Source organism: Stegostoma tigrinum, chromosome 8 (assembly GCF_030684315.1).
Source record: "Stegostoma tigrinum isolate sSteTig4 chromosome 8, sSteTig4.hap1, whole genome shotgun sequence".
Classification (NCBI taxonomy): Eukaryota; Metazoa; Chordata; class Chondrichthyes; order Orectolobiformes; family Stegostomatidae; genus Stegostoma; species Stegostoma tigrinum.
This window is the reverse complement of record NC_081361.1, coordinates 66,756,316-66,773,185: the sequence shown is the minus strand read 5'-3', so window position 1 is coordinate 66,773,185 and position 16,870 is coordinate 66,756,316. Positions and strand designations below refer to the sequence as shown.

At 43.4% G+C, this 16,870-nt stretch overlaps 1 protein-coding gene across 3 annotated transcripts; it reads right to left on the bottom strand.

Moving 5' to 3' along the window:
- Positions 1–2,797: 2,797 nt before the first annotated feature.
- LOC132209920 (uncharacterized) lies at positions 2,798–16,388 on the bottom strand. Of its 3 annotated transcripts, XM_059648255.1 has the most exons (3): positions 15,382–16,388; positions 6,893–6,972; positions 2,798–3,080 (listed from the first exon to the last, which is right to left on the bottom strand). In XM_059648255.1, exons 1-3 carry the CDS (start codon positions 16,190–16,192, stop codon positions 3,072–3,074), a joined length of 900 nt encoding a protein of 299 aa, XP_059504238.1. In that variant the 5' UTR covers positions 16,193–16,388; the 3' UTR covers positions 2,798–3,071. The 3 variants fall into 3 exon arrangements, with proteins under 3 accessions (XP_059504238.1, XP_059504239.1, XP_059504241.1); XM_059648256.1 differs by lacking the exon at positions 6,893–6,972 and having other exon boundaries at positions 15,370–16,388; XM_059648258.1 differs by lacking the exon at positions 6,893–6,972.
- Between the last annotated feature and the right edge of the window lie 482 nt (positions 16,389–16,870).

The window sequence follows — 16,870 nt, the reverse complement described above, 5'->3', positions numbered from 1 at the left end:
ATGCGGGAGGGGAAGGGGGTTCTGAAATAAGTAGGGAGAGGGGGGAGGCGGATCGAAGATGGATAGACAAGAAGATAGGGTGAGAGGAGACAGACAGGTCAAAGAGGTGGGGTTAGAGCCAGTGAAGGTGAGTGTAGGTGGGGAGTTAGGGACGGGATAGGTCTGTCCAGGGAGGATGAATAGGTCAAGGGGGTGAGATGAGGCTCGTTCGAAACAGATGGGGGTGGGGCTTGAGGTGGGAGGAGGGTTTAGGTGGGAGGAAGAACAGGTTAGGAGGAAGGACAGGTTAGGGAGGCAGGGCACGCTGGGCTGGTTTCGGGATGTGGCTGGGGGAGGGGAGATTTTGAAGCTTGTGTAGTCTACATTGATAGCATTGGGCTGCAGGGTTCCCAAGCAAAATATGAGGTGCTGTTCCTGCAACCTTTGGGTGGCAGGAGGCCCAGGATTTTCCTGTCATTTGGGGAATGGGAGGGGGTGTTGAAATGGTTCATGACTGGGAGGTGCAGTTGTTTATTGCGAACCGAGTGTAGGTGTTCTGCAAAGCAGTCCCCCAGCCTCCGTTTGGTTTCCCCAATGTAGAGGAGGCCACAACGGGAACAGCGGATACAATATACCACATTACTAGATGTGCAGGTGAACACCTGCTTGATGTGGAAAGTCTTCTTGGGGCCTGGGATGGGGGTGAGGGGGGAAGTGTGGGGGCAAGTGTAGCACTTCCTGCGGTTGCAAGGAAAAGTGCCGGGGGAGGTGGGGCTGGAGGAGAGTGTGGAGCAGACAGGGGAGTCACGGAGAGATTGTTTCCTCCAGAAAGCAGACAAGGGTGTGGAGGGAAAATTGTCTTTGGTGGTGGGTCAGATTGCAGATGGCAGAAGTGTCAGAGGATGATGCATTGGATCCGGAGGTTGGTGGGGTGGTACGTGAGGATGAGGCGGATTCTGTGTTGGTTGTTATTGCGGGTAGTGGGTGTGAGGGATGAGTTCCGGGAAATGCGTGAGACACGGTCGAGGGCGTTCTCGACCACTGAGGGGGGAGGTTGCGGTCCTTGAAAAACAAGGACATCGGAGATGTGCGGGAGTGGAATACCTCATCCTGGGAGCAGATGCAGCGGAGGCGAAAGAATTGGGAACGGGGATGGCACTTTTGCAGGACGGTGGGTGGGAGAACGTGTATTCTTGGTAGCTGTGGGAGTCCATGGGCTTGAAATGAATATTCGTTTCCAGCTGGTTGCCAGAGATGGAGACAGAGAGGTCCAGGAAGGAAAGGGAGGTATCAGAGATGGTCCAGGTGAACAGGTGGTCCAGGTTACATTTATGACTGCCTTGTGCTTCCACGAGGAACTCGAACAGTTCATCCACATCCCAACATCTTTCACCCCAACTTTACGTTCATCAGTTTGTTGTTGTCCTTGACTTTGTGGTGGACTAGTTTGGTGAGTGTCTCCTGTAGCCTGTGTCTTGGTTTTAGAAAACAGCATTAAAGCACCCATTCCCACAAATGTAGCACCAACATAGTTTACAAAATACCATGCAATGACTGTCACAAGCATTACAACGGACAGACAGGAAGGAAACTAGCCATCAGAATTCACGGACGTCGGCTAGCAGCAAAACGACGCAATGAACTTTCCTTAATATCGGTACATGCAGACAACGAAGGCCATCAGATTAACTGGGACAAGGTAACTTCCGTAGCACAAACCAAACATAGACACGCACGGGAATTCCTAAAGGCATGGTTTGCCACGCGTAATGCAATCGACAAACACATAGAATTGGGCCCCCTATACAAATACATACAGATCAAAACCGGAAATGACAGTATTCACCATAACGGACCAGACAGTATAAATTCCAAGCAGAGTAGAATAACATCGCTTCATCGGAGGATCCACTGATGATGTTACCTAGTAAGGTGCCAAAACTTCTGAATGGAAACAAGCCAGCTCAGAAAGCAAGTCAACAACCTCACCCACAACCCAAGCTACAAGCCTTTGCTGAAACCTGTAATGTAGAGAAGTTGTTTCCCACATGGGAGAGTCTAGGGCCAGAGAGATTAACTTCAGAGCAAGGGACATCTGATACAGTAGAGATCAGGAGGATTTTCTTCTCTCAGACAATAATGAATGTATGGAATTCTTTACAGCAAAGGGCTGTAGAGGTTGGGCCATTAATTATTTCCAAGGCTGAGATAGACATATTTTAAATCAATATGGGAATCAGGGATCTGGAGAAAAGGTAGGTTAGTGGAGTTAATTATCACATCAGCCCTGACCTCATTAAATAACAGAGTGAGCTCAATGGGCTGAATGGCTTACTTCTGCTCCTTTGTCTTTTGACATCTTATGTTCTAATTTCAATCGGTTCATTTTTAAACATGAATCAATCTTAGGAATGAATGATACAAATATTTTGGAGTATTTTTGTAGTTCCAAACATCACAGAAAACCCATGAAAGCATAGTTGTGCAGATTAGTTTATTCTTTTTGTATTTTATAAATTTGACATGGAAAAGTGCACCTGCAATAAATCTAATATGATTATATTTGACTAGTTTAGATGATTAAGATTTTCACTTTAAATAATGCTTTGCTGCTACAGATGTGTGTCTGGGTCAGCAGAGAAAAAGTTCCTGGTCAGACACAGCACAACTATTGAAGTGGGTGAGGTGAAGAACAAATAAAAAATAGAGCTGAAACTAAAGCAGAATTGGGCATTGTTCTGAATTAGAATTGTGTTTATTTCCACTTTCTCAGGTGTTAATGGAAATTCCTCAAACCATGTCTCTTGGACCTGCCAAGTACTGAAGGATTAAGGTGGATGAATGTAACTCAACAATTCAACAATGAAGACCAATACCAAGAAAGGGCAGGCATGAAACATATGACAAATGACACAGATGTGGTAATCTTCATCCATTATGCCATGCATACACACACACACACACACACACACACCAATCTCTCCTCTACCATCTTCTTGTTGATTGGTCAGGGCCAGGATGACCTCCTCCATCTTCATCTGCTAAGTTCACCACAGTTCCCCTTTCCTCAGCATTTTTTGGGCACTATAGGCTCACTTCTCCTGTGAAGACAATGAGAGAATGGAGTGTTCTTGGATGGATTAACCCCTAAGATGATTAGCCATTATCTCTGGCGCTCTGTATCACACATCGCAACATTGCTCCCCTCCAGGTAACGTTCCCATCCATCATGTCACAATCCCCAAGAGCTTTAGAGGGTGCTCCAACTCCTTTAGTTACATTATAAATGGCTAAATCCATAATCCACTTCTTTTTCTCCCAGGCAGACCACATGAAAACTCTCTAATAGTTCTGTAAGCAAATTGACAACTAACATCCTGACACACCTTTGCAGAATGTAAAAGCTGACCCCATAAGTAGTGACCACCTCTGCCATCTTCATCTAGTCATTTGTCAGATGGAAAGGTCTCCTCTTGCCACCCAATGGGATAAGAAGAAGGAGGGTGTGCTGGGAATCATCAATAAACTGTTGGGAGATGCATAAATGTTGCATTTTTATCTTGAAAGGATGAATGATTAACTCTCTTCAAGGTCTTGTGGTGTGTGAGCTTCTGTCTTCACTCTCCAGTTTAGTAAATTCATTTGTTTTAAGGTTTAACCCATTTTAAGAAAACGCTTACTTGTCATTTTTTAAATGGTAAATATGTTGCTTTCTGTTCAGCCCCAAAGATCAGAAAGTTTCTTTTGAATCAGCATTACAGTCTCTTTGAAACTTCTAAAACATATTCTGTTCGTCACTTTTTTCGTAGCTTTAAATTGTACCGATGCTCAAGAGATCTGGGAAACATTTGTTACTGGCATGAACTGACATGATGTTAGATTATTGATTGCTTTGGCTGTTGTGTTTTTATTTTAGGAGAGAATTTTATGGGTCTTGCTGTGTTTTAATGAAGCTCTAAAAAGTCTTGTCAAGGTCATTACCCTGGTATAATGATATTGTACGTATGCATTATTTTCCAAATACCATTTGAAAAGACTGTCTTTCATACACTGGTAAATTTAATGCTTTGTCTTCAAATATTTCTCTGCATAATTTTTTGACTTTGGAATTCCTGTTATGCGTCTGTAATGCTGTTGGTAGGTCAATGTAGTGTGCCACTTGAACTATTTTGTCTTCCTTCGTGGTTCCTGCTATTGAAAAACCCTGAGAAACTCAGATGATGAAAAGACCAATTGGATCACCATACCTCCTCTATCCATCAGACATGTTCAGTGTATTGAATAATAGATTCTACCTAAATCAGTGAACTTCCTGCAGGAGTAAGCACTGAGATGCTTGACAGTGGATATCTGCAATCTTTCTGATGGGAATATGGCAGACAGGTTGTGGATTAGGCTAGCAGCCAGATATGCTACATCATAGCCTTCTTTGGGAAGCTCTGCAGAGCCTTTCAAATAGTATTAGGTCAGCTCATTCTGAATATGACCTAGACCATTAAGAAAGCATGGCCAATGCCCCACCTGAAGGACTGGCTGGTCAATCACCTACACTGTCAAGCATTAGGAAAATGCTTTCAAGATTCCTCTGCTCCTTCACAAAGGCTGCCTAATGACATAGGAAATTATGCTTCAAGGATGGGATACCACTAGCCACCCCCATTACTGGTGAAATCCACAGCAGCTTATGATTTCTTAAACATTCATTTCAGAGGCAACTCAAGAACATGTGCATTTCATCCAAGCAATGCAACTACCAAGTGTCCACCTCAAATATGAATGAGATCACAGCCAGAAGTTACGAGCAAAACTACAAAAGAAGACACTTGAATATTTGTTGTATTGGTATTTGGACTCTGTAACTCTGCCCATGACTATACTCCACACGTCATGAAGTCTCATACTATCAGGCCAAGTATGAGCACAAAAACCATCTGCAGGTTATCACCTTTCCTCTCTCAGTTGATAAATCAATACTCCTCACATTGAACACCACTTGGAAGCACTGAGGTTGAAAGGCTTAGAATGTACTCTGTATGGGAGATGGCAATATCCATCACCAAGAATGGTTTGGTAACACTAAATACTGACTGAGCTGGTTGAGTCCTAAAGGACAAAACGGACCCTGAAGCAGGTAGTGAGATGGTCTACAAGGGAGAAGAAGCCACTTGATCTCATCCTCACTAGTTGTCCTGTTGGAGAAGCATTTGTCAATAACAATATCAGCAACAGCAACTACTACACAGTCCTTGTGGAGGCACAGTCTGGTTTTCACAGTGAAGATACCATCCATTGTATTTTGTGCCTCTGTCATCATGCTGAATGGGATCAACTTCAGGCTATTAACAACTCAACGCCAGGCATACATGAAGCACTGGCGGCTATCAGCAGCAGAATTGTATTCAACCATAATCTATAACCTCATAGCACAGCATATCTCACAATCTACCATTACATTGAAGCCTAAAATAAGTCTGGTTCAATTAAAAAATAGGGAAGGCTAGCTATGGTCTGCATGAATGAGGTGACAAACTTGTAAATCTACAACATAAGCAGCATCTGACATAGAGAACTAGGTAATCCCAGAAAGAATGGATCAGATCTAAGTCCTGCTGATAGGAAGAAGGACAAATTCAAACAATCAATGTTCCATCACTCTCCTCTTGGTCATCAGCAAAGGGATGGAAAGTGATGGAAGGTGTTGTTGACAATGCTATCAAGCAGCACTTGTTCAATAATAGCGTGTTTGATATTGCTCAGTTTAAGCTAATGCTTAATTCCTGACCTCATTTCAGCCTTGGTATAAGCAGGGACAAAAGAGCTGAACTCAGGAGGTGAGATAAGACTGACTGGCCTTGATATTTTGGCCATATTTGACCAAGTACTGCATCAAGAAGCCCTGACAAAACAGGACTGAATGGGAATTGGGGGGAAGGCTCTCCACTGATTGGAGTTATACCTGACACCAAAAATGATAGTTGTGGTTGTTGGAGATCGGTTATCTCAGTTGCAATTGAATGGATTGCAAGCAGCACATGGTGATGATGGGCAAGTGTGGCCCAGAGATAGCTCAAACAGTTGTGCCATGACTTCCAGCAGTGTAAGCTGTGAGCAGTATAGAATCATCAAGTCATGGAGCACAGACACAGGCCCTTCGGTCCAATTCATCCATGCTAACCAAGTTTCTCAAACTAAACTACTTCTGAGAAATGGTCACTTGACCCAGAACGTTCACTCTGATTTCTGTCCACAGATGCTGCCAGGCCTGTGGAGCTTTTCTAGCAATTTCTACTTTTGTCTCTGATTTACAGCATGCATAGTTCTTTTAGAATTTAAACCAGTCCCTCTTATCTGTGTTTGGCCCTCAGTAGTTGGGGCTCGGGAATCTGACCTTACACATGGTCTCGAGGTCTATCAGCTGGTATGGGACATAGAACAGTGCAATTAGGAGGAGATCAGGCTATTTTCTTTATCCACCCGTGCCATCACTATTTTTGAAGGTTCATGCCAGCTGTCTCCAACTGGTTGGCACCAGGCCTTGGTATAATATCAAGCATAATATTGCAGGGATCCTACTTGGTATAACTCTGAGAATCATCCTTTTCACCATGGGAGAAAAAGGTAGAGTAGCCATGCAGATCTCTGATTTTCTTAAACCTTCCATAGTCATGGACAGGGGATTGACTGAGGGAAGACATTTCTCTCTATTTCAAAATGGACATTGCAAATTGAAGGAGATCCAAAGGAAGCAGCTTGTTTCTACTTTTTCTGTGTAATGAATAACTTACAATAAATATGATGATGACATTTGATATTGTGACCTGGTAACCCCAGGACTGTGACGAAAGACGACTTTCCAGGAAAGGTTTTGTACTGGCGGAACTCACTCTATTGCTGGGAGAAAATCCAGGTTTACCTGCAGACGTCTTTGAATGAGGTGTCTTCCATATGCCTCCTCACAGGTCTCATCGGAAAGAAAGATAGAAAACCAAGGATCTGTTTTGATAAATAGGCATGAAATGCAAAGAGTCATAACAATGCTTATCCTCTGTCTAGGACTGAAGAAGTCTTGCAAGTGCTCAAAGTTGCAAAGTATTACTGTGGTCTTGATTTGACCTGCTAATATGACCAGCTACCCATTGTTGAACACGACATTGAAAAGATGCCATTCCAGACAGGGAAACGTTGCAAATACTTCAAGTCGTGAGGAGAGATTATACAAATTTGGCCTGTTTTCACTGGAATTTAGAAGGCTAAGTGGTGATCTGATTATAATTTTAAAGCTTTTAACAGTAAAAGGCAGGATAGACGTATCATTTCCACTGGTTGAGGATTTTTGAATTGGGGCCATAGTCTGAGAATTAGAGGCAGGTCATTCAGGAGAGATGTCAAAGCACTTCTACAAATAAAGGGTAGTAGAGGTTTGGAATTCTCATCCACAAATGGCTGTTGATGCCACATTAGTTGTTAATTTCAAATCTGCCAAGGATTTTTTTTATATTAAGCAAAGGAATTAAGGGATTGAGCCAAAGGCAGGTAAATGGAGTTAGGTCACAGATCAGCCAATGTCTCATTGAATGGTGGAATTGCTTAGAATACTGCTGTGAGTAACTCACTTTCTGACTCCTCAAAGCCTGTCCGCCATCTGCAAGGCACAAGTCAGGAGTGGGATGGAATACTCCCCACTTGCCTGGATGAGTGCAGCCCCAACAATACTCAAGAAACTTGACACCATCCAGGACAAAGCAACCTGCTTGATGGACACTATATCCAGAAGCATCCTCTCCCTCCACCACTGACAATCAGTAGCAGCAGTAAGTACTATCTACAAGATGCGCTGCAGAAATTCACCAAAGATCCTCAGGCAGCACTTTCCAAACACATGACCACTCCCATCTAGAAGGACAAGGGCAGCAGACATTTGAGAACACCACCATCTCCAAAGTCCCCTCCAAACCAATCACCATCCTGACTTGGAAATTTATTGTCGTTCCTTTACTGTTGCTGGGTCAAAATCCTGGAATTCCCTCCTGAATAGCATTGTGGGTCAACCTACGGAAGGAGGACTGCAGCGGTTCAAGAAGGCAGCTTGCCACCACCTTCTCAAGGTCAAATAGGGATGAGCAAGAAATGCTGGCCAGCCAGCGACGCCCACATCCTGCAAATGAATAGAGGGGAAAAAAACAGGCACAAGGAGCTGAATGGCCTACTTTTGTTCCCATGTTCTGACAGGGAGAATGTCATTTGGGTTCAAACATGTGGGATAAATAAAGCTTTTGGTGACCTTATTGTCTAGTAATCTGTATATGTACGACATATTCATCTCTAGTTTGATATTCAAGAAGACCCTTTAAGGAGGCAGTGTTGTGGTTTTCTTGGAGTGGGACTCCAGGCGTCAGTGTGATCAGAGCCAGGTACTCCCAGTCTCCAGGAAACCCAGTGAGGATGGACTTGATGGACTCCCGGCCTCGGGGTAGCCCAGTGTAGACTCCCTGCTTTAGAAACACTGTCACGCTGAACATTTATCCTTACTTCTTAAATTTTATAATTTATGCCTCAGGTGTTGTACCTAGGTATCTTTGTACTTCACTTTATAAGGACTGTAATGCTGAGCTTTTACCTTTATTTTGTCATTTTTCTTATTTATACCTAAGATTGCGTACCTAAGATAGCTCCAGAAATGGCAACTTTGTACATTTTTTGCTGTACTCATGAACCCCTGTATTTGAGTGCACGTGGCAATAAACCTAATTCTAATACTGAAAGTCTTGGCTTGCTTGTCATAGTTTAATTAGAAAGTTAAATCGGAGAAGTGCCAACTTTTCTGGACAAAGATATGGTACCTCAGGCACCTCATTACCAAGGAAGGTATTACTTCTGATGATGAGAAAATCTGAGCAGTAAGGGAGTGGTCCCAGTCTAAGTTGGAGCAAGAACTGTGGGGGCTTCTGGGTCCACTGGGTTACGCCAGCATGTTGTTGCCTATATTAGGCACAGTTGGTCACCCAATTCTCCAATTTGCTGAGGAAATCAGAGAATCCTGAAGGAATTGTTTGGAATGTATGTTCAAGACTTGTGAAGAATCCTTTTGTTCTCTCAAGCAGAAGCTTACGATTTACATCTGATTGAGACCTGACCAACATTAAGCTCAATGTGGCTCTGCTACAGGGCCTCACTACAACACTTACCATTTGTTCAAATCAGTGATGCAAGGGAGATTGCTGCTACTGATGTGGACCTGAACATTCTGAGCATCGTGGTGCAATTGAAATCACTAATTGTGCTCAGCAAATGATACTGTGCGCTATGTATTGCTGCCAGGGTGATTTAGAAACAGATATACCACTTTGGAAATCGCTGGAAAAACTCCGTGTGTCTCCCAGCATCTGTGAAAAGAGAGTAATGTTTCAGGTTCAGTGACTGTTCTTCACAACTGATTGTAGCTCGGAAAAGGTGACCCTTCTCTACCTATCAGTTACTCTTTCCCTCAGTTCTGAGGCATGTATACCAACCTTTTCCTAGGTACAATTAGTTCTGAAGAAGGATCACTGGGCCTGAAAAGTTGACGCGGTTTCGTCTTCGCACATGCTGACAGATCTGCTTGAGTTATTCCAGTAATTTCTGGTTTTGTGTCGGATTCCCAGCATTTGTTTTTTCTTAATGCTTTGGATACCCTTGTGGGGAATGACTTATCAGGGGAAAACAGCAGCAGGCAAATTCATGGCACCACAATTGACTCTGCTGCACAGAAGAAGAAAAAAAGTGTTGAAATGCAATAGCCAGAGGGGATTCAAATCTAAAGGGAATAGGTAGGTGTTGCTGAGGAGGCAGTTGGGATTCCAGGATGATATGTTGCTTTTCTAGTGCTAGATTCAAGGATGTCTCAGAGCAGCTACAGGACATCTTGCAGGGGAAGAGTGAAAAACCGATGGTCGCGATGCACATTAGTACCAAAGGCATACATCAAAATAGGGATAAGATCTGAAATGCAGAATATAGGGAATAACAAAGCATTGGTCTAGTCAGAATAGAAATAGCAGGATAAAAAGGTGAGCGCATGACTAAGAAGATGATGTGTGGGAGACAGTTTCAGATAATGGGACATTGTGAGTGGATCTGGGGGAAGTTAGCCCAGTACAAGCTGAATGGATTACACCTGGTCAGGACTGGGACTGATATCTTAGGCGGAATATTCGCTTAACCAAAATTGATAGGGCATGGAAATCTATCCAAGGGGTCACAGGAAAGGGAATCATGTCAAGAACGAAAAAGCAGCAGGAAAAATAAGAAGAGTGATAGGCAAAGGATTCAAGAGACAGAATCAAACAAGGCCATACTACAAAAAGTGAGAATGGGACAAGAAAAGTAAAAAAGACAAGCCTAAATGCCTTGTGTCTGAACACATGGGGTATTCACAATAAAGTGGATTAAATAATATCACAAATAGATCGAAATGGGTATGGTATGATTAGATTACAGAGACATTCCTGGTGACCAGACATGGGAACTGAACATCTGTCATGTCTTTGGTATTTAAGAAAAACAGAAGAAAAGGAAAAGTGGATGGAATTGCAATACTGTTTAAAGAGGATATAAACACATTCTTGAGGTATTAGCTCGGCCGATATAGAATCTATGTGGATAGAATTGAGAAATACCAAGGGGCAAAAATATTATTGGGAGTGATATGTAGATTACCAGACTATAGTTGTGATGATGGGAATGGCATTAACAGGAAGTCATAGATGTACCCTGTAAAGGAACATCTGTAGACATGTGTAACTTTAATCTTCATGTAGATTGGGCAAATCAAATTAGTCACAATACCACAGAGGAGGCAATCTCAGAGTGTGCAGGGATGGTTCTTTGGACCAACATGTTGAGGAATCAACTAGAGAACAGCCAATTTAGACTGGGTATTATGCAATGAGAATGGTGAATTTATGTGAGTGTACCCTTTGGGATAAGTGACCATAATAAGAAAGAATTCTTCATCAAGATAGAGAATGAGGTGGTTGATTCAGAGCTTAGTGTCCTGAATCTTAATAACAGAAACTATGATTGTATGAGGCATGAGTTGGCTATGATTGCTTGGGAAATGTTATTGAAACGAATGACGGTGGTTAGGCAATGGCAAACACTTAAAGAGCGAATATGTGAAAAAAAACATTTATTTCTGTTTATTTGCTGAAATTCAAGTAGACTACATCAAATGTATTGCCCTCATCTACACACCTGGTTACATCTTTAAAAAAATTCAATCAAGTTAGTCAGACATGACTTCCCCTTTACAAAGCCATGTTTTTGATTGATCCCTGCCTCTCCAAGTGCAGATTAATTTTGTCCATGAGAATTGCTTTCAATAGTTTCTCTATCACTAAGGTTAGACTGACTGGCCTTTAGATTCTTGGTTTATCCCTTACTCCCTTCTTGAATAATGGAGCCACATTTGATGTCCCCTGATCCCCTGACACCCCTCCTCTGGCCCAGAAAGAAATCAAAAATTATTCCCAACATCCCTGATAGTCCCACCACTGCCTCACTCCACAGCCTGGAGTACATTTTATCTGGTCCTAGAGACTTATCTATTTTTAAGCCTGCCAGACCACTCAGAACCTCCTCTCTGTCAATGCTAATTTACTTAAGTATCCTTCTCCCTGATTTCCATATCTACTTTGTCCCTCTCGCTGATGAACACTGATGCAAAATATTCATTTAGAAACTTACCTAAGTCTTTCAGTTCCACGCACGAATTACAGACTTGTCCTACAGTGAGTATAAAATTTGGCAAGTTATGCCAGGCGTAACTAACAAAGGAGCAGTCAACCATTATCAAATTTTCTGTCAGTATCTTGCTTAGGGGTTTGGTCAGTCTCTTCCCTCATGCTGCACTCTGCTTCACAGTTGTTGGACATACCCCACCATGGCACATTGAGCTTGGCCTTATTTGTCCTCAATCACATTGTTCGAGTTTCTGATAGGGTTGCTGATCCAAGTTTTTCCTCAGACAGATCCCACTGTTCTGAATAGTTGTAATTGAGTTCCTCTTTAAAAGTGTTGGAAATGACATTCATTCCTCTTGCTAATTAGACCAAAAATGGCATTGGCGTTGTAATCATGTATTACAATCCCCAAGGGGCAACTGTAAACCAAAATTGCTGAAGACTCCCAAAAAAAATTGGAAGAGTTCATGTTTCATAACTTTTAGTTTCATACAGATTAAGACAATAGACAATAGGTGCTGGAGTAGGCCATTCGGCCCTTCGAGCCAGCACCACCATTCATTATGATCATGGCTGATCGTCCACAATCAGTATCCTGTTCCTGCCTTATCCCCATAACCCTTGATTCCACTATCTTTAAGAGCTCTGTCTATCTCTTTCTTGAAAGCATCCAGAGAGTTGGCCTCCACTGCCTTCTTGGGCAGAGCATTCCATACATCCACCATTCTCTGGGTGAAGAAGTTTTTCCTCAACTCTGTTCTAAATGGCCTACCCCTTATTTTTAAACTGTGTCCTCCGGTCCTGGACTCACCCATCAGCGGAAACATGCTTACTGCCTCCACAGTGTCCAATCCCTTAGAAATCTTATACGCCTCAATCAGATCCCCTCTCATCCTTCTAAACTCAAGAGTATACAAGCCCAGTCGCTCCAATCTTTCAACATATGATAGTCCCGCCATTCCGGGAATTGACCTTCTGAACCTACACTGCACTCCCTCAATAGCAAGTATGTCCTTCCTCAAATTGGGAGACCAAAACTGCACATAATACTCCAGGTGCGGTCTCACCAGGGCCCTGTACAGCTGCAGAAGGACTTCTTTGCTCCTATTCTCAATTCCTCTTGTTATGAAGGCCAGCATGCTATTAGCTTTCTTCACTACCTGCTGTACCTGCATGCTTGCTTTCATTGACTGATGTACAAGAACACCTAGATCTCGTGCTTCCCCTTTACCTAACTTGACTCCATTGAGATAGTAATCTGCCTTCCTGTTCTTGCCACCAAAGTGTATAACCACACATTAATCCACATTTAACTACATATGCCATGCATCCGTCCACTCACCTAGCCTGTCCAAGTCACCCTGTATTCTAATAACATCCTCTTCACATTTCACACTGCCACCCAACTTTGTGTCATCAGCAAATTTGCTAATATTACTTCTAATGCCTTCGTCTATATCATTAATATATATCGTAAACAGCTGCGGTCCCAGCACCGAACCTTGTGGTACCCCACTGGTCACTGCCTGCCATTCCGAAAGGGACCCGTTTATCACTACTCTTTGCTTCCTGTCAGCCAGCCAATTTTCAATCCAACTCAGTATTTTTCCCCCGATACCATGTGCCCTAATTTTGTTCACCAATCTCCTATGCGGGACTTTATCAAAGGCTTTCTGAAAGCCCAGGTACACTACATCCACTGGCTCTCCCTTATCCATCTTCATAGATACATCCTCAAAAAATTCCAGAAGATTTGTCAAACACGATTTCCCCTTTGTAAATCCATGCTGACTCTGACCTATTCTGTTACTGCTATCCAAATGAATCGTAATTTCATCTTTTATAATTGACTCCAGCATCTTTCCCACCATTGACATCAGGCTAACCGGTCTGTAATTTCCTGTTTTCTCTCTCCCTCCTTTCTTGAAAAGTGGGACAACATTTGCCACCCTCCAATCCGCAGGAACTGATCCTGAATCTATAGAACCTTGGAAAATAATTACCAACACGTCCACAATTTCTAGAGCCACCTCCTTAAGTGCCCTGGGATGCCGACCATCTGGTCCCGGGAACTTATCAGCCTTCAGACTTAACAGTCTATCCAACACCATTTCCTGCCTAATATAAATATCCTTCAGTTCGTCCATTACCCTCGGTCCTCCAGCCACTACTGCATCTGGGAGATTGCTTGTGTCTTCCCTAGTGAAGACAGATCCAAAGTACCTATTCAACTCATCTGCCATTTCCTTGTTCCCTGTAATAAATTCACCCGTTTCTGACTTCAAGGGCCCAATTTTAGTCGTAATCATTTTTTTTCTTTTCACATACCTAAAAAAGCTTTTACTATCCTCCTTTATATTTTTGGCCAGTTTTCCTTCATAGCTCATTTTTTCTCTGTGTATTGCCTTTTTAGTTATCCGCTGTTGCTCTTTAAAAGCTGCCCAGTCCTCCAGCTTCCCACTCATCTTTGCTATGTTATACTTCTTCTCTTTTATCTTTATACAGTCCTTAGCTTCCCTCGTCAGCCATGGCCGCCCCTGCCTCCCATTAGGATCTTTCTTCCTCTTTGGTATGAACTGATCCTGCACCTTCTGCATTATATCCAGAAATACCTGCCATTGTTGTTCCACTGCCATCCCTGCGAGGGTCTTGTACCATTGAACTTTGGCCAGCTCCTCCCTCATAGCTCCACAGTTCCCTTTATTCAACTGCAATACTGACACTTCCGATTCTCCCTCTCCCCCTCAAACTGCAGATTAAAACTTATCATATTATGGTCACTATCTCCTAATGGCTCCTTTACTTTGAGGGCCCTGATCAAATCCGGTTCATTGCACAACACCAGATCCAGAATTGCCTCCTCTCTAGTAGGCTCCAGTACAAGCTGTTCTAAGAATCTATCTCAGAGGCACTCTACAAACTCCCTTTCTTGGGGTCCAGTACCATCCTGATTCTCCCAGTCTACCCGTATGTTGAAATCTCCCGTAACAACTGTAGTGATACCTTTGTGACAGGCCAATTTCAACTCTTGATTCAACCTGCACCCTACCTCCTGACTACTGTTTGGGGGCCTGTAGATAACTCCCATTAGGGTTTTTCTACCCTTAGAATTTCTCAGCTCTATCCATACTGACTCTTCATCTCCTGACTCTATGTTCCCCCTCGCAAGGGACCGAATATCATTCCTCACCAACAGGGCTACCCCACCCCCTCCGCCCACCAGTCTGTCCTTTCGATAGCACGTATACCCTTGAATATTCATTTGCCAGGCCCTGTCCACTTGAAGCCACGTCTCAGTTATCCCCACAACATCATACTAGCCAACTCCCAACTGAGCCTCAAGCTCATCCACCTTATTTCTTATGCTTCGTGCATTCATATACAATATTTTTAATTTGCTTCTCCCCTCACCCTTCCTATCAATCCTTATTTCACTTGGCCATACTGTACGATCCCTTCTTGAGTTTTCTGCTCTGTTGATTCTGTTGTCCTTCTTAACCTCTCTTATTCTCACTTTCCCTTTAACTTCATTCTTAAATTTCCAGTTTGGCCCCTCCCCTCCATTAATTAGTTTAAACACACTGTGTTGCAGTGGCAAACCTGCCTGCCAGAAAGCTGGTCCCCCGATTATTAAGATGCAAACTGTCCCTCCTGTACAATTTATTCTTACCCCAAAACATACCCCAGTGATCCAAGAATTTAAATCCTTGCTTCCGACACCAGTCCCTCAGCCACACGTTCAGGTCCATTATCTCTCTGTTCCTGCCCTCTCCAACCCGAGGAACTGGAAGGAAACCAGAGATAACCACCCTGGAAGTCCTGCTTTTCAGCCTTCTTCCGAGTTCTCTGAAGTCCCGCTGTAGAATGCTCCTCCTTTTCTTCCCAAAGTCATTTGTGCCGACATGCACCAGCACCTCTGGATCTTCACCTTCACCCTCGAGGATTCTCTGCACTCTATCAGTGACGTCCTGAATCCTGGCACCAGGAAGGCAACACACCATCCTCAAATCTCGCCTGTTGCCGCAGAAACCCCTGTCAGTCCCTCTCACAGTGGAGTCCCCTATTACCACACCTCTCCGTGATGTCTGACTTCTCGGCTCTGCCTCTACAACAATTTTTGACTTGCAGACCTGTCCACCTCGCGGACTGGCAGTGTTGTCTGTCTTGGCAGTTTCCAAGACAGTCAGCCTGTTTACAATAGGTGCTTCCCCTGGGGTCTCTTGTACTTCATTCACGTCTTCCTTTGTCATCGATATTCCCCTTCTCTCTTCAGGTATCCTCGGTATCGTGACCTTGCTGAAGGTCCTGTCCAGAAAATTCTCATTCTCTCGGATGAGCCTGAGGTCTTCTAGTTCTTTCTTCAGTGTTGCAACAACCTCCTTCAGAAGCTGAATGTGTACACACTTACCACAGCTATAGGAGCCAGAAACATCATCAGTGTCCCTGACCTCCCACATCATGCATGCAGCACACTGAATCAGCTTGGCAGTCATGTCTCACCCTCTTCAACAGTGGCGTAATCTCCTCACTGAGCCTCTTCACCGAAAACTCGCACTTTACTCACCAGGCACTTCCCTCAGCCCTTGTGTGTTTGCTGTGAGTCTGTGGACTCTTAATTAGGTTAGAGGAGGAGGGTGGGAGGGAGGCCCTACCGCCTAGGACCTGGGGCTGAGAATACACCTACTTAAATAGCACTCCGCTGCAAAAAGGACCCGCTGGCTTCGAGGTAAGTACTTAAATAGCACTCACTGACCTTCCCAACTGCCTCTCTGCCTTGACCTCACGTCCGCCTGGCTTGCACCGCTCTCCGCTGCATTAAACCCAATGGAAACTAAACATGAATTAACCGGCAAATTATTTTAGTCAGGGAATCCACAGAGTGGAGACTAGGTCAGAGGGAGATGTAGACAGAATAAATAGTTGGGAACTTGGTTTCAGTAGGAATTTGGTACAGAGAAAGAAAGAAGTTATCTTTTTCAATCCTTTTGTACAACTTCCAGTTGCTGAAAATGGCAAAAGTTGGATTAATTGTCAATTAAAAATCTAGAGAATTCAATTTTAGATTTATAACTGATGCAAACTTATAAAAGTTCTTTTCAAACATTCTTATTAACAATGACATGTTCCACAGACATTTAAAGGAATTACAGATTTTCCTTACACTTTTGCTT

What these genes read in the sequence shown, in the direction of transcription:
- LOC132209920 (XM_059648255.1), bottom strand. Translation starts at nt 16,192, where the DNA reads ATGACTGCCAAGCTGATTCAGTGTGCTGCATGCATGATGTGGGAGGTC. An exon ending in TAAATTCTTGGATCACTGGG is followed by an intron (nt 6,973 to 15,381) that starts GTATGTTTTGGG and finishes TTATCAAAACAG; the next exon opens with ATCCTTGGTTTTCTATCTTT.